Consider the following 26,145-nt stretch of genomic DNA (forward strand, 5'->3'; position numbering starts at 1 on the left):
CCAGACTTGTTTTCCTGGTGGAAAAAGCTGCTGTTCCCTTTCTTTAGACCTGTGCTGCAATGGCTGTTCCCACTTCCAGAAAACTTTACTCCAGATGAAGATTCCTGCCAGACAAAAGGTGCCACCACAGAAAGGTCTTGATGCCCAAGAAGTTCGCAGGCTGCCCCACCAACTACACATGAAACCAAAGCTTCCAGAATTTTTTCCTGGTGGAAAGAGCTGCTGTTGCCTTTTTTCAACCCTACGCTGCAATGGCCGGTCCAACCTCCTTGAAAATTGAATCAGACTAAAGATTCCTGCCATATAAAAGGTGCCACTACAGAAAACTCTTCCTGCTCAAGAAGTTCCCAGACTGCCCCAACAACTGCACCTGGAGCCAAAGGATCCAGACTTTTTTTCCTGGTGGAAAGAGCTGCTGTTCCCTTTTTTCAGGCCTGCTCTGCAATGGCTGGTCCCACCTCCTGGAAAATTGAATCCAAATGAAGATTCCTGCCAGAGAAAAGGTGCTACCACAGAAAGGTCTTGATGCCCAAGAAGTGCCCAGGCTGCCCCAAGAACTGCACCTGAAGCCAAAGGATCCAGACTTTTTTTCCTGGTGGAAAAAGGTGCTGTTCCCTTTTTTCAGACCTGTGCTGCAATGGCTGTTCCCACTTCCAGAAAACTTTACTCCAGATGAAGATTCCTGCCAGACAAAAGGTGCCACCACAGAAAGGTCTTGATGCCCAAGAAGTTCGCAGGCTGCTCCACCAACTACACATGAAACCAAAGCTTCCAGAATTTTTTCCTGGTGGAAAGAGCTGCTGTTCCCTTTTTTCAGGTCTGCGCTGCAATGGCCGGTCCCACCTCTAGAAAACTTTACTCCAGATCAAGATTCCTGCCAGACAAAAGGCGCCACCACAGAAAACTCTTTCTGCCCAAGAAGTGCCCAGGCTACCCCAACAACTGCACCTCCATGACAAAGCTTCCTGACTTTTTTTCCTGGTGTAAAGAGCTGCTGTTCCTTTTTTCTACCCTGCTCTGCAATGCCCGGTCCCACCTTTTAAAAAATTTAATGCAAATGAAGATTCCTGCCAGACAAAAGGTGCTACCACAAAAAGCTCTACCTTCCCAAGAAGTTTCCAGGCTGCACAAACTACACCTGAAGTCAAAGTTTCACGATTTTTTCCTTGTGGAAAGAGCTGCTTTTCCCTTTTTTAAGCTCTGCGCTGCAATGACCGGCCCCACCTCCTGGAAAATTGAATCCAAATGAAGATTCCTGCCAGACAAAAGGTGACACTACAGAAAGGTCTTTGCTGCCCAGGAAGTGCCCAGGCTGCCCCAAAATCTGCACCTCAAAGCCAAAGGTACCAGACATTTTTTCCTGGTAGAAAGAGCTGCTGTTCCCTTTTTTCAGTCCTGTTCTGTAATGCCGGTCCCACCTCCTGAGAAATTGAATCCAACTAAAGATTCCTACCAGAGAAATAGTGCCACCACAGAAAGGTCTTTGCTGCCCCAGAAGTTCCCAGGCTACCCCACCAACTTCACCTCAAAGACAAAGCTTCCAGATTTTTTTCCTGGTGGAAAGAGCTGCTGTTCCCTTTTTTCAGCCCTGCTCTGCAATGGTCGGTCCCACCTCTTGGAACATTAAATGCAAATGAAGATTCCTGCCAGACAAAAGGGGCCACCACAGGAATCTCTTGCTGCCCAAAAAGTGCCCAGGCTGCCCCAAGAACTGCACCTGAAACCAAAGGATTCAGACTTTTTTTCCTGGTAGAAAGAGCTGCTGTTCCCTTTTTTCAAGCCTGTTCTTCAATGGCTGTTCCCACCTCCAGAAAACTTTGCTCCAAATGAAGATTCCTGCCAGACAAAAGGTGCCACCATAGAAAGGTCTTTGCTGCCCAAGAAGTGCCCAGGCTGCCCCACCAACTTCACCTGAAGCCAAAGCTTCCAGACTTTTTTCCTGGTGGAAAGAGCTGCAGTTCCCTTTTTCCAGACCTGCTCTTCAATGGCCGGTCTCACCTCCTGGAAAATTTACTCCAAATAAAGATTCCTGCCAGACAAAAGGTGCCACCACAGGAATCTCTTGCTGCCCAAGAAGTGCCCAGGCTGCCCCACCAACTACACCTCAAAACCAAAGGATCCAGGCTTTTTTCCTGGTGGAAAGAGCTGCTGTTCCCTTTTTCAGACCTGTGCTGCAATGGCTGTTCCCACTTCCAGAAAACTTTGCTCCAGATGAAGATTCCTGCCAGACAAAAGGTGCCACCACAGAAAGGTCTTGATGCCCAAGAAGTTCCCAGGCTGCCCCACCAACTACACATGAAACCAAACCTTCCAGAATTTTTTCCTTGTGGAAAGAGCTGCTGTTGCCTTTTTTCAACCCTGCGCTGCAATGGCCGGTCCAACCTCCTGGAAAATTGAATCCAACTGAAGATTCCTGCCATACAAAAGGTGCCACCACAGAGAACTCATCTACCCCAAGAAGTTCCCAGGCTGCCCCACCAACTGCACCTCAAAGCCAAAGGATCCAGACTTTCCTGGTGTGAAGAGCTGCTGTTCCCATTTTACAGGCCTGCTCTGCAATGGCCGGTCCTACCTCCTGAAAAATTTAATCCAAATGAATATTCCTGCCAGACAAAATTTGCCACTACAAAAAACTCTTGCTGCCCAAGAAGTGCCCAGGCTGCCCCACCAACTACTCTTGAAGCCAAAGGATCCAGACTTTTTTTCCTTAGGGAAAGAGCTGCTGTTCCCGTTTTTCAGGCCTGCGCTGCAATGGCCGGTCCCACCTTTTTAAAAACTGAATCCTACTGAAGATTCCTGCCAGAAAAAAGGTGCCACCACAGAAAACTCATCTATCCCAAGAAGTACCCAGGCTGCAACAACTACACCTGAAGCCAAAGGATCCAGACTTTTTTCCTCAAGGAAAGAGCTGCTGTTCCCTTTTTTCAGCCCTGCTCTGCAATGGCCGGTCCCACCTCCTGGAAAATTGAATCCGACTGAAGATTCCTGCCAGACAAAAGGTGCCACTACAGAAAACTCTTCCTGCCCAAGAAGTTCCCAGGCTGCCCCAAGAACTGCACCTGGAGCCAAAGGATCCAGACTTTTTTTCCTGGTGGAAAGAGCTGCTGTTCCCTTTTTTCAGCCCTGCTCTGCAATGGCCAGTCCCACCTTGTAAAAAATTGAATGCAAATGTAGATTGCTGCCAGACAAAAGGTACCACCACAGAAAGGTCTTTGCTGCCCACGAAGTGCCCAGGCTGCCCCAAGAACTGCACCTGATGCCAAAAGATCCAGACTTTTTTCCCTGGTGGAAAGAACTGCTGTTCCCTTTTTTCAGCCCTGCTACAATGGCTTGTCCCACCTCCTGCAAAATTTACTCTAAATGAAGATTCCTGCCAGACAAAAGGTGCCGCCACAGGAATCTCTTGCTGCCCAAAAAGTGCCCAGGCTGCCCTAAGAAGTGCACCTGAAACCAAAGGATTCAGACTTTTTTTCCTGGTAGAAAGAACTTCTGTTCCCTTTTTTCAGACCTGTGCTGCAATGGCTGTTCCCACTTCCAGAAAACTTTACTCCAGATGAAGATTCCTGCCAGACAAAAGGTGCCGCCACAAAATACTCTTCCTTCCCAAGAAGTTCCCAGGCTGCACAAAGTACACCTGAAGCCAAAGCTTCCAGATTTTTTCCTGGTGGAAAGAGCTGCTGTTCCCATTTTTTAGCCCTACACTGTAATGGCTGGTCCCACTTACTGAAAAATTGAATCCAAGTGAAGATTCCTGCCAGACAAAAGTTGCCCCCACAGAAAGCTCTTGCTGCCCATGAAGTGCCCAGGCTGCACCAACTACACCTGAAGCCGAAGGGGAAAATCCGAAGCTCTTTATGGAAAGAGCTGCTGTTCCCTTTTTTCAGCCCTGCTCTGCAATGGCCGGTCCCACCTTTTGAAAAATTGAATACAAATGAAGATTCGTGCCAGACAAAAGGTGCCACCACAGAAAGCACTTTGCTGCCCAAGAAGTGCCCAGGCTGCCCCAACAACTGTACCTTGTGATAGGTAACAAGACTATAAATTTAGGTTTCAAGGTATAAAAGTTTTTTTAATGCCACAAACAAGCAAAAACGGGTATCCGGGTGACCAGAGGAAACCCCTGTTCCTGCCGCAGTCCACAAGGGGGAACAAAAACAGCACTTATTATACCCTTCTTTACCACCTCCCCCCCAAAGTCATGTCATCAGTCCATTGGTGGAGATTTCACGGGCTGCATCCTGCTTGGTTCCCTCTTCGCGGGCCAGCTCTGGGTTGGTTCCTCCTTTCACGGGCCATCTCCGTTGTTGAGGGGTGTCCACCAATAATTTTAAAGTCATTAGTCTCTATTAGGCCGTGGTTCTGGAAACTTCCATCAGGATGACGGTTGATCGCCCGGACTCCTCGTGGCCGACCCCTCCGTATTGCTCCCCATTAATATGCTTAGAACAAACAGCTTCAAGGTACAATATGCTAAATCATCATTGCGTTGTGGTTAATCAGTTTGCAGCTTACAGAACTTGTGGTTAGGCATTGCATAACACTCTAACTTGTGATTCCAACAAAGCAGTTAACACAATATAATAGCTTTGTTAACTCTTTCTCTCATTTGAACAGCAAATTTCTTTAGATCACTTAGAACACTGCTCCTCGCAGGTAGGATTTGGGTCTGGGGGTCTCAGTTTTGGTGTGTGGGGGGTCTCAGTTTGGGTCTGAGTGGTCTCTGGGGTGTCAGCTTGGGTCAGGGGGTCTCAGGCTTTGGGTATGGGAGTCTCAGGGGTCCCAAGGCCTCAGTTTGGGTCTGGGGGCCTTGGTTCTGGGGGTCTTAGTTTGGGTCTGGGGATCTCAGCTTTTGGGTCTGGGGGGCTCAGGATTTGGGTCTGGGGGTCTCAGTTTGGCTCTGGGGATCTCAGGTTTTGGGTCTGGGGGGCTCAGGATTTGGGTCTGGGGGTCTCAGTTTGGCTCTGGGGATCTCAGGTTTTGGGTCTGGGGGTCTCAGTTTGGGTCAGGGAGGTTTAGGGTTTGGGTCTAGGGGGCTCAGTTTGCGTCAGGGGGGCTCAGTTTGGGTCCGAGGGGCTCAGGATTTGGATCTGGGGGTCTCGGGGATCCCAAGGTCTCCATTTGGGTTTGGGGGTCTCAGGGTTTGGGTCTGGGGGGTCTCAGGGGGTCTCAGCATCAGGTTTTGTCCTCCACACCTGTGTCAAAATGTCCCCCGCCACCCCAACCAGTATTTCCTGTTCCCAAACTGGGACAGGGAACCGAAACTGGGAGGGGGAAGGGGGGGAACTGGGAGGGGCTGGGGGGCGCCCAATGACCTTCAGATGGGTCTGGGGGACCCCCAAAGACCCCTCACTGTTCTGAGAACTCCCAAAGACCCCCCCCAGCAGGGACAGGGACCCCCAGTGACCCCCTCAGGGTCAGTCGCCCTCCATGGGGGTTGGGGGGCACTGGTGACCTCCCCTAACCCCCCCTCTGTCCCCGCAGGCTCCCAGTGCTCCCAGACCCCCCCCGAAGGCTGCGCCCCGTGCATGACCCCTGGAGCCCCCCGAGACGCCGACCCCCGTGACCGTGACCACCGGGAGCCCCCCGAGCCCCTCCTGCTCCCCGGCCCCGCCCCAGGGGTGGCTCCGGGTGTGGGGGGGGCCCCCTCCCGCGAGGGGCCCGTGGGGACCCCCCTGACCCTCGAGTGCCACTTCCGAGGCCCCCCCGACCCCGCCCTGACCTGGCTCCAGGCGTGTCCCCCCGGGCTCGGGGAGGTCCCCCGGAGCTGCCCCTGGCCCCAGGAGGTGGTGGCCACCCGGGGGGGCCGCCGGATGGAGCGGGCGGTGCAGGAAGGGGGGGGGAAGCTCCACCCTGACCTTCCCCAAACTGTCCCACAACGACTCCGGGCTCTTCTTCTGCCACGTGGAGTCTGGGGGGGAGACGGCCCAGAGCTGCGGCACCTTCGTCAGGGTCCTCGGTGAGTGGGGGGCGTGGGGGGGTCTCACCCGGGTCACTCGGCCCCTCCCGGTGCCCCCAGCATGGTACGAGTATAGCCCAGTCCCTCCCAGTTTAACCCCCTCCATCCCAGTCCCCTCCAAGGGTATCCCAGTGCCCCCCAGCCCTGCAGCACCTTCGGGAGGGTCCTGGGGGTCTCGGGGGGATCGAGGGGGCTGGGGGGTCTCATCTGAGTCACTGATCTTTCCCAGTCCATTCTAGTCCCCTCCCAGTATAACCCAGTCCATCCCAGTCCCCTCCCAGTATAACCTAGTGCTACCACAAGCCCCCCCAGTCCATCCCAGTGCCCTGCAGTGCCCCCCAGTCCATCCCAGTTATTCCCAGTAACCCCTTTGAGCCCTTCTCAGTGCCCTCCAGTCCCACTCCAGTCTGTCCCAGTCACTCCCAGTATCTCTCTTGAGTCCCTCCCAGTGCCCTCCCAGCATAACCCAGTGCCCTCCAGTCCCTCCCAGTATAACCCAGTGCCCTCCCAGTATAGCCCAGGCCCTCCCAGTATAACCCAGTGCCCTGCACTCCCTCCCAGTATACCCAGTCCCTCCCAGTGTACCCAGTCCCGTTCCCACAGAGCCGGTTCCCGCCCCGTTCCTGGCACTGAGGGAGAGCACCAAGAACCGGATCCTGATGGCGCAGGGGCTGCTGCTGCTGCTCAGGGTGGGACACTGGGACAAACTGGGAGAACTGGGACAGGGGGACACCAACTGGGACATTGGGACACCAACTGGGACACCCAACTGGGACACTGGGACACCAACTGGGACACTGGGACAACTGGGACAGGGGGACACCAACTGGGACACCCAACTGGGACACTGAGACACCAACTAGGACACTGGGACACCAACTGGGACACCCAACTGGGACACTGAGACACCAACTAGGACACTGGGACACCAACTGAGACACTGGGACAACTGGGACACCCAACTGGGACACTGGGACACCCAACTGGGACACTGGGACAACTGGGACAGGGGGACACCAACTGGGACACTAGGACCCCCAGTTCTGTCACTGGGACCCCCAATTGGACACTGGGACCCCCAGCTGGGACACTGGGGACACCAACTGGAACTTTGGGACCCCTAAATAGGACACTGGGGACACCAACTGGGACACTGGGGACACCTAATTAGGACATTGGGGACACCAACTTGGACACTGGGGACACCAACTGGGACACTGGGGACACCAGGTGGGACATTGGGTCCCGTAAATGGGACACTGGGGACACCAATTGAGACATTGGGGACATTAATTGAGACCCTGGGGACACCAATTGCCCCCCGGGTCCCCCAAAATCCCCCCCTGGGTAACCCCAATCCTCCCCAACCCCCCAACCCCCCCTGGTACCCCCAATTCCCCCCTGGATGCCCCAAAACCCCTTCAACGCCCCCCGTACCTCCCAGTTCCCCCCAAATCCCCCCCAGTTCCCCCCAACCTCCTCCTGCCATCCCCAAATCCCCCCAGTCCTCCCCAGAGACACCCAACCTCCCCTGGCCACCCCTAAATCCCCCTGGTACCCCCAAAACCCCCCTGGCCACCCCTAAATCCCCCTGGTGCCCCCCAAAACCCCCCTGGCCACCCCAACCCCCTCCGGCCACCCCTAGTTTTCCCCTGTCACCCCTTAATTCCTCCTTGGTGCCTCCAAACCCCACCCGGCCACCCCAAAACCCCCCTGGAGCCCCCCCAAACACCCCCCGGCCACCCCAAAACCCCCCTGTGCCCTCTTTTCCCCCCCTGGTCACCCCTAAATCCCCCCTGGTGCCCCCAGAAAACCCCCCCGGCCACCCCAAAACCCCCCTGTACTTCCAACCTCCCCGCCCCACCACCCCTAAATCTCCCCTGGTGCCCCTCAAAACCCCCCTGGCCACCCCAAAAATTCCCTGTGCCCCCTTTTTTCCCCCCTGGCCACCCCTAAACCCCCCCTGGCCACTCCAAACCCCCCCGTGCCCCCTGTTCCCCCCCCATAGAAGCGCTGGGCCAACGAGCAGCTGCTGCACCCCGAAAAAACCACATGCGAGGAGGAAAACCTCTACGAGGTGACGTCCTGGGGGCCCCCGCGCCCCAAAATCGTGCTGGGGGGGGGTCTATCACTCTCTAAACCCCCCCAAACCGACCCGAATCCCCCCCTTTCCTCGTTTTCAGGGGCTGAACCTGGACGAGTGTTCGATGTACGAGGACATTTCCCGGGGGGGTCCAACCCACCTACCAGGACGTGGGGACCCTCCCCGGCGACTCCCAGCTGGAAAAGCCCTGAGGGACCCCCCAGAAAACGGGGGTGGGACCCCCTGGGAAGGGGTTTGGGACCCCCTGGCTCTGCTTGGCCCCCCCCAATGCTCTGCTCTGGTGACAAAAGGCCGTGCTGACCCCCCTCCAAAATAAAACTGCTGTGGGTTCTGTGGGTTTTGGGGGGTTAGTTACTTGTTAGTAATTAACGAGTGGTTAATTAATCAGCAAGGGGAGGCAGGTGAGAGCAGAGATGCCTCAGAGTCTGATGGGAAGGGGGGTCTTGTAGTGACCCCCATTTTTCCCCTATTATCCCCCATTTTCCTTCTTCATCCCCTATTTTCCCCATTTTCCCTCATTTCCCCCATTTTCCCTCATTATCCCCATTTTCCTCATTACCTCGTTTTCCCTCATTTCCCCCATTTTCCCCCCTTATCCCCTATTTTCCCTTATTTCCCCCATTCCCCCCATTATCCCCACTTTTCCTCTCAGACACCCATTTCCCCTCATTTTCAACCATTATCCCTTCTTTTCCCTCCATTATCCCATATTTTTCCCCATTGTTCCCCGTTTCCCCCATTATCCCACATTTCTCCCCTATTATTCCCCATTTTCCCTCATTATCTGACATTTTTCCCTATTATTCACCATTTTCCCCCATTATGCCCCATTATCCCACATTTCTTCTTCCTTATCCCCCATTTCCCCCTTACCATCCCCCATAATCTCCTATTTTTCCCCATTACCCCTCATTTTCCCCATTTTCCCCTCACTCTCCCCCATTACCCTCCCATTTCTCTCCCTTTCTTCCCCATTTCACCTCATTTTACCCCATTTCCCCCCATTATTTGCCCTCATTATCCCCCATTTCTACCCCATTATCCTCCATTTCTACCCCATTATCCTCCATTTCTACCCCATTATCCCCTATTTTTTCCCATTTTCCTCCGTTATCCTCCATTAACCCCCATTTCCCACAAATTCCCCCCATTCTCTCCCATTTCCCCCTCTCTCTCCTCCATTCCTCCATTTTCCCTCGTTTACCCCATTCTCCCCATTAATTCGCATTTTTACCCATTTTCCCTTATTTACCCCATTCTCCCCATTATCTCTCATTTTTGCCCATTTTCCCCCATTCCTCCCATTTCCCCTCATTCTCCCCCCACTTCCTTCCCATTTCCCCTCATTTTCCTTCCATGTTTCCCCATTTCCTCGCATATCCTTCTGTTTCCCCCTCACTGTCCCATTTTCCTCCATTTCCCCCCCATTACCCCCCATTTCCCTCCCATTATCTGAGGTGTTGTTCAAGGGATGAACCCCACTCAGACACGAACAAGTGCCAGAGCAGAATTACCGTTTATTCAAACTGCCGAGGTTTAAATACCACGCCTGAACATGTCCCATGACCTTCTAACCAATGACAATCGAGTATTGTCTGAGAACCCGGGAGACCACAACTCCCATGGTTCCTTGTTACAGTCTTCCTGCCACATCTCCCCCTTCTTTTTATTAACAAGTTGAGAAACAATACATTTTTAACATTCTTATTATAACCAATCTTATTTCAACTAATTATAAAAAACAGGGCCTATCGTCACAAAGCCTTTATTGAACTGTTTACAACTTTATTGGTTCGTGCAATATTCAAGCAATCTCAAATTACCCAGGGTTTGTAGGTGTGGATAACCTTTTATCTGAGGGTGACTTTGTGTAATGGCATCATCTTTATTTAAAAGGGAAATGTGTTGGGTTGTAGGTGTTGTGTCTGAGGTGGTGCTGTTTGAAGTAGTGTTTAAGATGTCTTGCTATAAAGTGTACTTGCGTTCACACACACACATACATGCGTCCACTCAACTTTCTCATTCATACTCCGGTGGCCACCGTTTCATTCTCTCCTTACACATGCACTCTTTAACCCTTTATTGTGTTTGACTCATGGAGTTTTGGTTTTGTATTGGTTGCTGTTTATGTGTTTCTTTTGGTTCTGTATTGGTTACTGTTTATATGTTTCTTTTGGTTCTGTTGTATCATTTATTGCTTGTGATTATCCCTGTTTTAAAGAAATGTTAATGTAGATTTACACACATAGGGAACAGACCCATATCTCTTTTCCCCCTTTTTTTTTTTTTTTTTTTCTGTGTGATGTGTTTACTATTGTTGGTCATGTTTCTTCTAATCCAAATCCTTCACTTATTTCTTCTGGTGGTTGTTCCTGTTGTGCTGGAGGGCTAATATAAGGCCTGACACATCTAGAAGGGACCCATTGTAATTTGGTACCCTTGGATACACAGGCATGTCCCCTTCCCCATGTTATGAGATCTACTGGTCCTGACCATTGCCCAGATATTAGATCTTTGATCATAACTGGTGGTTTGGAAGAGGAAAGTATTTGAGTTTTATGTTGGCGTTCATACCTGCTATGGTCTGTATCATTACAGTTTAAGAAATTTAGAACATATGACGCTTTCCATAAGCGTTCCTGGGGGCTATATACCGACTCCCCTCTTTTTTGTCTTTGAAGCATTTCTTTTAGTGTATGGTGAGCTCTTTCTACAATCACTTGTCCTGTGGGTGAATGCGGTATACCTATGGAATGGAGTACCCCTCAATCTGTGAGAAATGTTTTGATTTTTTCAGAACAATAAGCAGGGCCATTGTCGGGTTTTATGGTTTTTGGAATTCCTAGGTGTGGTGGTTTGGGCTAGGCCTTCCTTGGTGACTAGTTTGTAACCAAGGAAGGGTCCAGATTTACCCAGTATTCCCTACGATTTTTACGTAAGCCAGATTATAAGAAGAAAGGAGGAGAGGCCTTCGTTCTCTTTCCTTCCGGCGGCTTGGAGGTGCAGGTTCCCTGCTGTTGAGTCTGCCGTGTTGGGGAGCGAGGCCTGGTTGGGCCTTGTCGACCTTGGGAGACAGAGGTTGCCGGCGATCGTTCCGGAGTGACCCTCGGTTGTCCCAGGACAGTAGTGAGCTATTTCTTTGTTAACTCTTTTAGTGGATAGATATTGGGCTGCTAATTGGGATATTTATATATATAATATTTTGGTTTTGTTCCTTTTCCCTTCCCCCTTCCCTTTTCCTTATTTTTAATTATATATAAGTGTAAATATATTTATATATATCACTTTGGTTGTCTCTCTCTCGTTTCGGGTTTTCTTTCGTTTTTTCTCCCTCTTCTCCCTGAGGTTTGAGGGGGGGGGGGAACTCTGGTGGTAAGGTTTGGAGACTTGGCAGGGAGCCAGCTTCAAACCATATCACATTATTTGGTGTTTCCGCCCGGTTTATCTCTGGTTATCTCCGGTTTGTTTTGGTTTTGCCACAGTTGTTTAGGAACAAGTCTGGGAAGGGAGCCAAGTTGGTGCAAACACTGCCCATTGTTTGGGAACACTACCGGGAGAGCTGCCAAGAGCCTATTGTTTATATAAATATCGCTTTGTTTGGGAACAAAGAGAGAAAAATATATAAACATGGCCTTTTTATTCATTTTCTTGGTTATTTTGGCTGTTTTTATATATGCTGCTGGGTATCCAGTGAGAACTAACCCAACAAGCATCTACCAATACCTGCCTTTCCTCAATTATGACATCAAAGGCCTAGTGACTGAGGTCCCTGGGATCAAAATTGTTCCCAATCCTTACCTAAATTGTTTGGCAACGGTTCTACTATTTCTAAAAGCCATGGAAGTGGTGTTTAACATTGGAAAGGTGGTGTGGTACTGCTTTTCTTGTTGCAGGAAACGTCGAAACTCAAAGGGATTTGCTGGAACTTTGGGAAGGGCCTTGAAAAAACCAGTCCCTGGATGGCAAGGAATCTGGGTCAACTTTGGTAAATTGGTAGGGCGTGTGACACCTCCCATTAGTTGGGATTTCACACCAGAACAGGTGTTTGATCCTGATGAGGTGGCACGTCGTCTGGCAGAAGGGTGTTTTTCTTACGAGGACCCAAATATGCAGTTTTTTGCTTTGTACTGGGGCCTGGCGAGTGCCTATCGAGCTGCTGTGGATTATGCTCGGAAGACTAAGGTTGAGGCAGAAACTCAAACCCTGCCACCTGAGATACCACTCGCCCCTGTAGTGAAAAGGAAGTCGTGGGTACCAGCGCCCGACACTTTAAGCCTACGACCAGACGGAGAGCAAAACAGGTCAGGAGATGACGGAGAGGGAACTGATACTGATGCCAGTGCCAGAACTCCACCTCCACGAACAGCAACACCCCGAAAAATGGAAACTACAGAGTTGCGGTCAATGACCCCATCAGAACTCCGGGACTTACAAAAAGATTACACTCGTCGGCCTGGTGAGCGAATTCTATCGTGGTTGCTCCGATGCCGAGACCGTGGGGCTAGAGGTCACATGTTGTCAACTGCTGAAGCAGAACAACTAGCTTCCATCTCCGGAGATCGTGAACTTGATCGCTTATTCGCAGAGGAGAAACCCGACCTCAGTCTTTGGGCGCGACTTGTCTTAAGTGTGAGACAAAGGTTTCCATTTAAAGACTATTTACCGTGCCCCGTGAGGAAGTGGACCAAGTTAGAAGACGCCATCCAGTACCTAAGAGAATTGGCATTGTTGGAGCTTATGTATGAGGACCCTCATTACGATCCCGTCACTGATGACCCAGAGGTTGCCATTTGCACAATGCCCATGTGGAAGAAGATAATCCAGGGTGCTCCTGCATCATATGTCCATACCTTGACAGGAGTAATGCTTCCAAACATGCCAGAAACACCTGTGAGCATGTTATGTACGGTTCTGCGACATATGAAAGAAACAATAGAATCTAGGAATGAGTTTTCTAGAGACTATTCTGATCCTAGTTGCAGACAAAGACCTGAGAGAGATGAGCCTTACGGGCACTTTGATTATGAAGATGACTACGGAGACCACAGGGACAGACGCTACAGAAATAGATCAGCAGACCGGTCTCAACCACGATCTCGATCTTGGTCCCGGTCCCGCTCACGATCTCCTTCCGTCACACGCAGAAGGAGTGAAAACCCTAAGCGTAGATCTAAGCGCAATGAACTGTGGTCCTATCTGCGTGCCCATGGAGAAAACATGAGCAAGTGGGATGGTGAACCTACTTCTAGACTTGAGGCCAGAGTGAAAGAACTAAAACGCAAGGAAGCTGATAAGAAAGTTGTCTACGTAGTAGATGCAGACTTCTTTGAAAAGGAATTGAGATCTTCTAGACGCAGAGGGTCTGGAGTCCGTTTCCAGGACGACAGGAAAGCCTCTGCCAAGCCAAAGCAAAGATCCGACAGTGAATGCTCCGACCAGAGCCAATAGAGGGGCCCTGCCTTCTGCCAGGAGAAGGAGAGGGACGAGAAAGACAACAGGGTTTACTGGACTGTGTGGGTTCGATGGCCTGGCACATCGAATCCTCAGAGATACCAAGCTCTAATAGATACTGGCGCGCAGTGTACATTAATGCCCTCAGGACATAAGAGTATAGAGACTGTTTCAATTTCTGGGGTGACAGGAGGGTCTCAAGAGCTGTCAGTGGTAGAGGCTGAAATAAGCCTGACAGGAGACCAGTGGGAAAAACATTCCATTGTGACAGGGCCAGAAGCCCCTTGCATTCTGGGCATGGATTACCTCAAGAGAGGATACTTCAAAGACCCGAAGGGGTACCGATGGGCTTTTGGTATAGCCGCGGTGATTGAAGAGGAATCCAAACGATTATCTGCCCTGCCTGGCCTCTCAGAAGATCCTTCTGTTGTAGGATTACTGCGAGTCGAGGACCAGCGAGTGCCAACAGCCACTAAGACAGTGCACAGGCGACAGTACCGGACTAATAGAGATGCTGTGATCCCCATCCATAAGATGATTCGTAAGCTGGAAAGCCAAGGGGTGGTCAGTAGAACACACTCACCCTTCAATAGCCCCATCTGGCCTGTACGCAAGTCCGATGGCGAATGGAGACTGACGGTGGACTATCGTGGCTTGAATGAAGTCACGCCACCACTGAGTGCTGCTGTACCAGACATGTTGGAGCTCCAATATGAGCTGGAGTCCAAGACCGCGAAGTGGTATGCCACCATCGACATCGCCAATGCATTCTTCTCCATTCCCTTAGCAGTGGAGTGCAGGCCACAGTTTGCTTTCACGTGGAGAGGTGTGCAGTACACGTGGAACCGACTGCCCCAGGGGTGGAAGCACAGTCCAACAATCTGCCATGGACTGATTCAGGCCACCCTGGAGAAGGGCAAGGCCCCAGAACATATCCAGTACATCGATGACATCATTGTATGGGGGGACACAGCGGAAGAAGTTTTTGAGAAAGGAGAGGAAATCATCCAGATTCTCCTTGATGCCGGTTTCGCCATTAAGAAAAATAAGGTCAAGGGACCCGCCAGAGAGATCCAGTTCCTAGGGGTGAAATGGCAAGATGGACGACGTCAGATACCAACAGATGTCATCAATAAGATTGTAACCATGGCTCCACCCACCAACAAGAAGGAGACGCAAGCTTTCCTGGGGGCCATAGGCTTCTGGAGAATGCACATCCCTGGGTATAGCCAGATTGTGAGCCCTCTTCACTTTGTGACCCGTAAGAAGAATACCTTTCAGTGGGGTCCTGAACAGCAACAGGCATTTAAACAGATCAAACAAGAGATTGCACATGCCGTGGCTCTCGGACCAGTTCGAACGGGACCAGACGTAAAGAACGTACTTTACACTACAGCTGGAGATAAAGGTCCCTCCTGGAGCCTCTGGCAAAAGGTGCCTGGTGAGACACGAGGGCGACCACTTGGCTTCTGGAGCCGAAGCTACAGGGGTTCTGAAGCCAACTACACTCCTGTGGAAAAGGAAATTCTGGCGGCCTATGAAGGCATACAAGCAGCCTCAGAAGTGGTTGGCACGGAAACACAGCTCCTCCTAGCACCCCGACTACCAGTCCTAAATTGGATGTTCAAAGGGAAGGTGCCCCCTATGCATCATGCCACGGATGCTACATGGAGCAAGTGGATAGCCTTGATTACGCAGCGTGTACGATTGGGAAGCTCAAATCGCCCTGGAATTCTGGAGGTTATCACAAATTGGCCTGAAAGTGGGAACTTCAGCCTGGCAGAAGAAGAGGAAGAACCAGTGAGCCGAGCTGAAGAAGCTCCACCATTTGATCAGCTGCCAGATGAAGAAAGGCGTTATGCCCTTTTCACTGATGGTTCTTGCCGTATCGTAGGAAGGAACCGGAAGTGGAAAGCAGCCGTTTGGAGTCCCACCCGACGAGTGGCAGAAGCTGTTGAGGGTCAAGGTGAGTCAAGTCAATTTGCAGAGCTCAAAGCTGTCCAATTGGCCCTGGACATTGCCGAACGAGAAGGATGGCCAAGGCTCTACCTCTACACTGACTCGTGGATGATAGCCAATGCCCTATGGGGATGGTTGGATCGATGGAAGAAGATGAACTGGAGGCGTGGAGGAAAACCCATCTGGGCTGCTGACTTGTGGCAGGACATCACTACCAGAGCGAAGAATCTGAATGTGAGAGTCCACCATGTAGATGCCCACGTGCCCAAGAAGCGAGCTAATGAAGAACACAATAACAACAGAGAAGCAGACCGAGCTGCACAGATAGGAGTTTCACAAGTAGACCTAGACTGGCAGCAGAAAGGAGAATTGTTTCTAGCTCGATGGGCCCATGATGCTTCCGGTCATCAGGGCCGAGATGCCACCCACAGATGGGCACGAGACCGAGGGGTGGATTTAACCATGGATATCATTTCTGAAGTTATCCATGATTGTGAGACTTGTGCCGCTATTAAGCAGGCAAAAAGACTGAAGCCCCTGTGGTATGGTGGACGATGGGATAAGTATAAGTATGGAGAGGCATGGCAGGTTGATTATATCAAACTGCCACAGACCCGCCAAGGTAAGTGCTATGTACTTACCATGGTGGAAGCAACCACCGGATGGCTAGACTTTTTCAGTGCCCCACGCAACGGCCCGGAATACCATTCTAGGCCTTGAAAAGCAAGTTTTGTGGAGACATGGGACCCCAGAACGTATTGAGTCAGACAACGGGACTCATTTCAAAAATGAATTAGTCACCACTTGGGTGAGAGAACATGGTATCGAATGGGTGTACCACATTCCATATCATGCACCAGCTGCTGGGAAGGTTGAGAGATATAACGGACTGTTGAAGACAACTCTAAAGTCATTAGGTGAGGGGACTTATAAAAATTGGGACAAGAACTTAGCCAAGGCTACCTGGCTAGTTAACACCAGGGGTTCTGTCAATCGAACTGGCCCCGCACAAGCAGAATCCCTTCACATTGTTGATGGAGATAAAGTTCCAGCAATCCATTTGAGGGGAATGCTAGGGAAAGCTGTTTGGGTTACCCCTGCCTCAGGCCAAGACAAACCCATTCGTGGGATTGTCTTTGCTCAAGGGCCAGGAAATACGTGGTGGATAATGAGGAAGGATGGAGTCATCCAGTGTGTGCCTCAAGGAAATTTAGCCTTGGGGAAAAACTAATTGTATGTCTGAGTGTTTTTACAGGAAACCAGTCACCAGATGAAAGAGAGAGAGACCTGAACTAAGCTGATGCTGGTATCCAGTGATGAGACAGTCCAGTGATGAAACAGCCATAAATCAGAACTGTAATTGTGACTGAGGAGACCAAAGATCTGGACTGAACTGAACTGACATTGGTATTGATTTTCCAACGACGAGACAACTGCGCTGAGAGACCAACAAGGACTATATATATATATATATATGTACATGTGTATATATACGCGCGGGATGTAGGCGAACGTGAGATATAGGTGTTACGTAAAAATAGTATGGAATAAGGGGTGGAGAATGTGGTGGTTTGGGCTAGGCCTTCCTTGGTGACTAGTTTGTAACCAAGGAAGGGTCCAGATTTACCCAGTATTCCCTACGATTTTTACGTAAGCCAGATTATAAGAAGAAAGGAGGAGAGGCCTTCGTTCTCTTTCCTTCCGGCGGCTTGGAGGTGCAGGTTCCCTGCTGTTGAGTCTGCCGTGTTGGGGAGCGAGGCCTGGTTGGGCCTTGTCGACCTTGGGAGACAGAGGTTGCCGGCGATCGTTCCGGAGTGACCCTCGGTTGTCCCAGGACAGTAGTGAGCTATTTCTTTGTTAACTCTTTTAGTGGATAGATATTGGGCTGCTAATTGGGATATTTATATATATAATATTTTGGTTTTGTTCCTTTTCCCTTCCCCCTTCCCTTTTCCTTATTTTTAATTATATATAAGTGTAAATATATTTATATATATCACTTTGGTTGTCTCTCTCTCGTTTCGGGTTTTCTTTCGTTTTTTCTCCCTCTTCTCCCTGAGGTTTGAGGGGGGGGGGGAACTCTGGTGGTAAGGTTTGGAGACTTGGCAGGGAGCCAGCTTCAAACCATATCACTAGGATTGCGAAACAACTGAGCCAGTGTCTGATAACGTCTTTGGCTTTTTCTCCTGTGTGTGCTGTTGCATTAATGTATCTGGAATGTGTGTCTACTGTAACATGGACATATTTTAGTTTACCGAATTCAGCTCTATGTGTAACGTCTGCCTGCCAGATTTCATTGGCTGTTATGCCCCTGGGATTAACCCCTTCCTTAGCTGGCATTGGGGTAATTCGCTGGCAGTCAGAGCATGACATAATTATGTCTCTGACCTGGTTTATTGTAATTTGGAATTGTCTCTTTAATGAACGTGCATTTTGGTGGAACAACTGGTGTGAAAGTGTCCTGGTTTGAGATAGTCCCAAAATCCAATTCCCTAGCTCCATTCCCCCTCCCACATCTCAACCTAATGTGAGATGGGTTTTTCCAGACAAAACACACCAGACTCAAAGTGGGGGAAAGGGAAATATATTACAATGACTGTACAAATAAATACCATATCACATTATACACATGATCACAAACTATCTCTACCATGACATATGTATTTACAATTATCGGATCTCTTCTCCCCTCCAAATAAAAGTCCAGGAGGGAAAGAAGGACAGATCCCTTTCAGTCTCTGAACAGCAGCATCTTCTGAGGCAGCAGTCTGTCTTCTTCACATTGATGCAGCAGCTTTGGCTGGCTTTCTGCCAGCATCCACGAGGGAGTATCCAAGCCTCTCTCTCTCGGCCCCATCGCCTCCAACCGAGGGGTCTTCCGTGGGCTTCGTAACCCCAGACAAGGTCGTATCACCACGTCATATCACGAAGACACAGGGGGGTCTTCGTGACGGTCTGGTATCTCCAGGAGACTCAGTTCCTTGCAGGGCCTCTGTGCCCTGTCTCTCAGGCTGCCACCGTGGTAGCAGTGCAAGGGGGGGAGCCAAGGTCAACTCCCCCCGCATTCCTTCTGGCCGTCCCGGTCCAGCTCCGGGACGTCTTTTGAGCTTCTCAGCTCCTCTCTCTCTCCGGTGCTGCATGTCTAAAACTCTTCTCCTAAATAGGAGTCCATCTCCCTCTCTTCTCAGAGGGATCTCAAAGGAGTTTGGTGGGCTGGTACAGTCTTACCCCCAGAACTCTGTCTCTCAGGCTACTGACTCTCTTTTTCCCAACTCTCCTTTCAGGAGTCCTTTCTCTGGTGCTGCATGTTGCTTCTGCTGCTCCTTCAGTTCAGGTGTTATCTATCCTGGCTCTCTGCCACCGTTTCTCTGGTCAGTGCCGGCTGCTGCTCTGCACCCATGGAGAAAACATCTCCCGGCATAACCACAGGCACCTAGCCCAGCTTTATGCTGTTCCAGGTCCCCGCAAGCCCCCGCTGGGGGCTGGGGGCCAAAGCCCCCCTGTGGGGCTATGAGCCCCTTCCTCGTGGCTCTACAACATGACCACCTCTCCTGCAACAACCAAACCTACAACTCATCTCTTCCGGTGAGCTTGTGGGATGTTGACATTTTTGCAGGAGCGTCCATTGGGCAGAACTTCAAAACTTCCAGGGGTTTCCACCCCTTGGGGTCTACCACTTTCCTTAGCCTCTGGGGAAAACAAAATTCAAACCACTACAACACTCCACCCCTCGCTCCTGCGAAATGTCAACATATCACAACAACTTAAAAAAACTCTAATCAACATGCAATCTTCAATAAACTAAAATATAACCAAAATCTCTCTACTACACATCAATATAGTATTATCACAAACTTAACTCTACTCTTAATACTTAACTTACATTACTACAGCCTTACTTTCACTACAATGGTACAGTCTGTGTTTTGTCTGGAAAACTCTTTCTGTTACCACAAACATCATGGCTCTTATCTCTTTCCCCCGATGGTTCGCAACCATCCTCTGCTACCATTTATGTCATGGTTTGAGATAGCCCCAAAATCCAATTCCCTAGCTCCATCCCCCCTCCCACATCTCAACCTAATGTGAGATGGGTTTTTCCAGACAAAACACACCAAACTCAAAGTGGGGGAAAGGGAATATATTACAATGACTGTACAAATAAATACCATATCACATTATACACATGATCACAAACTATCTCTACCATGACATATGTATTTACAGTGGACCAGATCTCTTCTCCCCTCCAAATAAAAGTCCAGGAGGGAAAGAAGGACAGATCCCTTTCAGTCTCTGAACAGCAGGAGTATCTTCCAAGGCAGCAGGTTTCTTCTTCTCATGCATACAGCAGCTGTGGCTGGCTTTCTGCCAGCACTCACAAGGGAGGTATCCAAGCTCCCTCGGCCCCCTTGACGCAGGCAAAGGGGTCTTCCGTGGGCTTCGTAACCCCAGACAAGGTCGTTTCACCACGTCATATCACGAAGACACAGGGGGGTCTTCGTGACGGTCTGGTATCTCCAGGAGACTCAGCTCCTTGCAGGGCCTCTGTGCCCTGTCTCTCAGGCTGCCACCGTGGTAGCAGTGCAAGGGGGGGAGCCAAGGTCAACTCCCCCCGCACTCCATCTGGCCGTCCCGGTCCAGCTACGGGACGTCTTTTGAGCTTCTCAGCTCCTCTCTCTCTCCGGTGCTGCATGTCTAAAACTCTTCTCCTAAATAGGAGTCCATCTCCCTCTTTTCTCAGAGGGATCTCAAAGGAGTTTGGTGGGCTGGTACAGTCTTACCCCCAGAACTCTGTCTCTCAGGCTACTGACTCTCTTTTTCCCAGCTCTCCTTTCAGGAGTCCTTTCTCTGGTGCTGCATGTTGCTTCTGCTGCTCCTTCAGTTCAGGTCCTTATCTCTTGTCTGGATCTCTGCCACCATTTCTCTGGTCAGTGCCGGCTGCTGCTCTGCGCCCATGGAGAAAACATCTCCCGGCATAACCACAGGCACCTAGCCCAGCTTTATGCTGTTCCAGGTCCCCGCAAGCCCCCGCTGGGGGCTGGGGGCCAAAGCCCCCCTGTGGGGCTATGAGCCCCTTCCTCGTGGCTCTACAACATGACCACCTCTCCTGCAACAACCAAACCTACAACTCATCTCTTCCGGTGAGCTTGTGGGATGTTGACATTTTTGCAGGAGCGTCCATTGGGCAGAACTTCAAAACTTCCAGGGGTTTCCACCCCTTGGGGTCTACCACTTTCCTTAGCCTCTGGGGAAAACAAAATTCAAACCACTACAACACTCCACCCCTCGCTCCTGCGAAATGTCAACATATCACAACAACTTAAAAAAACTCTAATCAACATGCAATCTTCAATAAACTAAAATATAACCAAAATCTCTCTACTACACATCAATATAGTATTATCACAAACTTAACTCTACTCTTAATACTTAACTTACATTACTACAGCCTTACTTTCACTACAATGGTACAGTCTGTGTTTTGTCTGGAAAACTCTTTCTGTTACCACAAACATCATGGCTCTTATCTCTTTCCCCCGATGGTTCGCAACCATCCTCTGCTACCATTTATGTCATGGTTTGAGATAGCCCCAAAATCCAATTCCCTAGCTCCATCCCCCCTCCCACATCTCAACCTAATGTGAGATGGGTTTTTCCAGACAAAACACACCAAACTCAAAGTGGGGGAAAGGGAATATATTACAATGACTGTACAAATAAATACCATATCACATTATACACATGATCACAAACTATCTCTACCATGACATATGTATTTACAGTGGACCAGATCTCTTCTCCCCTCCAAATAAAAGTCCAGGAGGGAAAGAAGGACAGATCCCTTTCAGTCTCTGAACAGCAGGAGTATCTTCCAAGGCAGCAGGTTTCTTCTTCTCATGCATACAGCAGCTGTGGCTGGCTTTCTGCCAGCACTCACAAGGGAGGTATCCAAGCTCCCTCGGCCCCCTTGACGCAGGCAAAGGGGTCTTCCGTGGGCTTCGTAACCCCAGACAAGGTCGTTTCACCACGTCATATCACGAAGACACAGGGGGGTCTTCGTGACGGTCTGGTATCTCCAGGAGACTCAGCTCCTTGCAGGGCCTCTGTGCCCTGCTCTCAGGCTGCCACCGTGGTAGCAGTGCAAGGGGGGGAGCCAAGGTCAACTCCCCCCGCACTCCATCTGGCCGTCCCGGTCCAGCTACGGGACGTCTTTTGAGCTTCTCAGCTCCTCTCTCTCTCCGGTGCTGCATGTCTAAAACTCTTCTCCTTAATAGGAGTCCATCTCCCTCTTTTCTCAGAGGGATCTCAAAGGAGTTTGGTGGGCTGGTACAGTCTTACCCCCAGAACTCTGTCTCTCAGGCTACTGACTCTCTTTTTCCCAGCTCTCCTTTCAGGAGTCCTTTCTCTGGTGCTGCATGTTGCTTCTGCTGCTCCTTCAGTTCAGGTCCTTATCTCTTGTCTGGCTCTCTGCCACCATTTCTCTGGTCAGTGCCGGCTGCTGCTCTGCGCCCATGGAGAAAACATCTCCCGGCATAACCACAGGCACCTAGCCCAGCTTTATGCTGTTCCAGGTCCCCGCAAGCCCCCGCTGGGGGCTGGGGGCCAAAGCCCCCCTCTGGGGCTATGAACCCCTTCCTCGTGGCTCTACAACATGGCCACCTCTCCAACAACAACCAAAACTACAACTCATCTCTTCCGGTGAGCTTGTGGGATGTTGACATTTTTGCAGGAGCGCCCATTGGGCAGAACTTCAAAACTTCCAGGGGTTTCCACCCCTTGGGGTCTACCACTTTCCTTAGCCTCTGGGGAAAACAAGATCCAAACCACTACAAGAGTTTAAGATGAAAGTTGTGGGGTTACTTGCAAAGTTTTTGGTACAACCAATGCAGTTGAACCTGGTGGGGAAATTTGCCCTTAAATTGGTTTTGGCAGATCTCATGAGTGTCTAAGGCAGAGGCCAACCCAACTGGAAAGAGCCTTTCAAGGGTGACTAAAATGTAACTAAATTACCTTTTTGAGAGGTGGGGAAAGCTGATGTCAGTAATTAAATTTCCTTATGTTAGACTTAGTAAAAATAAAATATTACATAAATATTAAAATTATTTTAATGGTCTTATTTATGGGGTTTTCACTGTGCTTATGTTAGTACTTCTGAGTGTTTGTGATAATAATGGACAGCTTCGTGGTGGTTTTTTTTTTATTTTTCATGTTTTGATACTTTAGTCAAGACATTAACATTAAAAATCATTCAAAATTTTAATTCATCTTCAAACACTGAAATAGATTTGAAATGAGGTTAATGAGAACAGTGGGGGAAAAAAAACCCCAAGCCCAAAACCAAAACAACCCCAAAAACTGTTCATTTTTCCATTGTATTTAAACAAGGAAATCTGTAGAGCAGCAGAAAACAGGACACGTGGGCAGGTGTGAAAGTCAGACTGGGGCTTGTTGCACTGGTTCCAGTGCCCTTTGCTTCAGTGTAACTGGTCAATTTGAGATGAGACTGGGGAAACTGGGCTGCCAGGGCAGAGACAACTGGCTGGCCCCACTGGTTTTTGCTGGGCAGTGGGTAATTTCTGCCTCACTTGTCAGAACCAGCCCACGGTTATCAGGGAATGGGGTAGTGGTGAATTTGGCTTTCAGACTAAAATGAGGTTAAACTTAGACATACTCAAAAGAATAAATTGATGTTGGAGTGCAGATACTCAAAATCCTGAAGACCTTTTGAAACCTTGTTTTGCCTGTCAATTCTACGGCCGAAGTTCTTCCCGCAGTCGGGGCACTGGTGGGGCTTCCCTTACTGGTGGGTCTGTTGGTGTTTGGTCAAGGTAGAGTTTCGGGTGAAACTCTTCCCACACTCCCCACACTTGTAGGGCTTCTCCCCGGTGTGGATGCGCCGGTGGGTGACGAGGTGGGAGTTCAGTTTGAAGCCCTTCCCACAGTCGGTGCAGCGGAAGGGCCTCTCATCCGTGTGCGTCCGCTCGTGCAGGAGGAGAGCTGAGCTGGTCTGAAACCTCTTCCCACATTCCAAGCACTTGTAGGGCCGTTCCCCGGTGTGGATGAGCTGGTGGGTGCGGAGGTTGGAGCTGCTCTTGAAGCTCTTCCCACATTCCCCACAATTGTAGGGCCGTTCCCCAGTGTGGATGCGACGGTGTTGGATCAGGTGGGAGTTCCTGTTGAAGCTCTTGAGACACTCCCCACACGTGTAGGGCCGTTCCCCAGTGTGGATGTGCTGGTGTCTGAGCAGGTCTGTGCTCTTCCTGAACCTCTTCCCACATTCCAAGCACCTGAAGGGCTTGTCACGGTTGGGAGGCTGCTCAGGGACCACCAGGTCAGAGCTCCCCCTCAAGCTCCAACCGCCTTCCCGGCACAGGCTGGCTCTTTCCTCCTCAGAGCACCCTGGGCTGGCTTTGGAGCCCCTCCTGCGGGGGGATCTCCGGCCCTTTTCCTCCCCGCTGCCTTCCTGCGCCGGGGAGCCCTTCAAAACGGCCTCTCCCACCAGGGTCTCACGGGGGGATTTGTCCTCCGCGCTCTCCCTCCTCAGCTCGGGGCCTGGGGCAGGAAGCAAGAAGGACAGGCAGGGGATTTGCCTCCGGCCCACAGGGAAGGCCAAGGACATCCCCCCAACTCCGGCCCCGGCAGGACGGCGGCGCCAGCGGGGTTGTCCTGCAGCCGGGGCCATGCTGGGCTGACAGAGCCAGCACAACACCCGCCCAAAGGGACACTGACTTCCTCCTCACCTGCCTGGGGGGCCCAAGGCATCTTCCTCTTCCTCGCAGCCTCCTCCTCCATCCGACCAAGCTTTGGGAAGGACAAATCCTGATCGGGGGGAAAACAAGGGCTGAGCGTTTGGGTTTGGGGGTTCCTCCTGCCCAAGTCCATCTCTAGAACTCACCGGACATCCTGTGCCCATAAAAACCTCCAAAACACCAAGATTCAGCCCAGAAAAACCCAAATCATTGAGATTCAGGCAAAAGCCTATAAGAAATAGTGAGAAGACTCCTGCCCCGCCAAACCGCAAAAAGTTGAGATTCAGCTAAAAAATACTCTAAAACATGAAGATTTGTCCAAAAAAATTCTCCTAAGAGTTCCCCTTCTCTGGTCTCTCCCGTCTGGGATTCAGAGAGTCTCCCCTGTCTGGGATGTTGGGGGTCCCCCTTCGGGATGCTGGGAGTGTTGGGGATCCCAAGGGTCCCTTCTCCACTGATTCTCACCTTCACGGTGCAAAGTTCCCAGAAATTCCCCCTCTCCAGGTTCTCCAATTTGTTGTCTTAGGGGATCCCAGGGGTCCCCACTGTCCAGGCTTCCCCTTCTCCGTGCCCCCCCTCTCCAGGCTCTCAGGGCTCTCGAAGCTCCTCCCTATCTCCAGCCTCCCTCGCTCTCCAGGGATCAAGGCATGGGGACACACCGAGGCACCCCCACGGCAACCCCGCTCCCGCTCTCCCCACTCCCTTCAGCCACCCCTCCCACCTCTTTCCCATCAGCCCCCCAAGTTAACCAGCAGGGGAAATGAACTCAACTCAAAGGAGAGATTATAAGTCAGAATAACAAATTATTAAAATAATACAATAAGTACAATTATACAAACTAACAACTGGTCTTAACCCACAAAACCCAAATGTATAACCCAGCACCCTGGGGCATGAACAAAGTGGTGTTCCTTGGGCCCCCCCCTCCCCCCCGAGTCCAAAGTAAAGGGAGAAGGGAAAAAACCTGCTGGTGGGAGAGCTGTTGCAGTCTGGTCAAAAGTGGTGATTGCAGTCCAGTTGAGGGTGGTGGTCTCAGACTGGTTGAGAGCGATGAGCTGCAGTCTTCCTCTCCTCTGGATCCCACGAGTGGTAGAAAAGTTCTGAAACTCCAGGTTTATATATTCTCCAGTTCAGGCAGGAATGGTCAATCCTTCCCTCAGAGTGGGGAATTCCATAAAAGGAATGGTCAATCCTTCCCTCAGAGTGGGGAATTCCATAAAAGGAATGGTCAATCCTTCCCTCAGAGTGGGGAATTCCATAAAAGGGTATGAGGATGCTCAGAGCAAGGAATTCCATAAAAGGGTATGAGGACAGGAACATCCCCCCACAGGCAGGCCCTCCCCCCCCCCCCCCCTTGACAAGAGTTTCTGGGAAATGGCATGGAGGGCCATAGAATACACAGGTTTGGGCTATACCTATCCAGTGATGAATCGGTCCCAGTTGTTCTAACTAGGACACCACTGCTCTAATTCCAAACCAGAAAAAGCCCAAACCCAGAACTCCAGACTCTTATTTGTCTTCCAATGCCCACCCCAATCCCAAATCTGTATTACCAGTATGAAAAGCCAAGCTTTAATCCTAACTCAGCCTAAAAAGCTCTTCCCCTAATCATGAACCAGACACTGCCAGCAGAACAACAAACCTCCCAAAGTTCTGCCTAATCCCCACCCTGAGCTCTAAACCCCAAGCCCTGACCATTAAGCACCCCCACAGCCCTTGGGAGCAGGGCAAGGACCTGGAGGGCCCAGAGCAGGCCCAGGGGGTTGGCAGAGGAATGGGAGGTGACCTGGGTCTGCTCAGCTCTGCAGTGACCCCCAGGAGAAGGGCCTGGGCTCTGGCAGGGATGTCCTGTGGCACAGGGGCTCAGGATCCAAGTTCAGAAGGCCAAGTGCACATGGCAACAGCCAGAGCTGGTGCAGAGC

General features: G+C 50.7%; 1 protein-coding gene and 1 pseudogene across 1 annotated transcript; one reads left to right on the forward strand and one right to left on the reverse strand.

The window, feature by feature from the left end:
* LOC127474811 (zinc finger protein 208-like) overlaps positions 1-26,145 on the forward strand; it is a 1,297,692-nt pseudogene that overhangs the window by 994,632 nt on the left and 276,915 nt on the right.
* Positions 23,017-24,662, reverse strand: LOC127474905 (zinc finger protein 239-like). The gene has a single exon (XM_051796228.1). The coding sequence runs from the start codon at positions 24,154-24,156 to the stop codon at positions 23,272-23,274; it is 885 nt and encodes a 294-aa protein (XP_051652188.1). The 5' UTR covers positions 24,157-24,662; the 3' UTR covers positions 23,017-23,271.

Source organism: Manacus candei, unplaced genomic scaffold (assembly GCF_025592945.1).
Source record: "Manacus candei isolate 608988 ecotype Guabito, Panama unplaced genomic scaffold, ASM2559294v1 h1tg000045l, whole genome shotgun sequence".
Taxonomy (NCBI): domain Eukaryota; kingdom Metazoa; phylum Chordata; class Aves; order Passeriformes; family Pipridae; genus Manacus; species Manacus candei.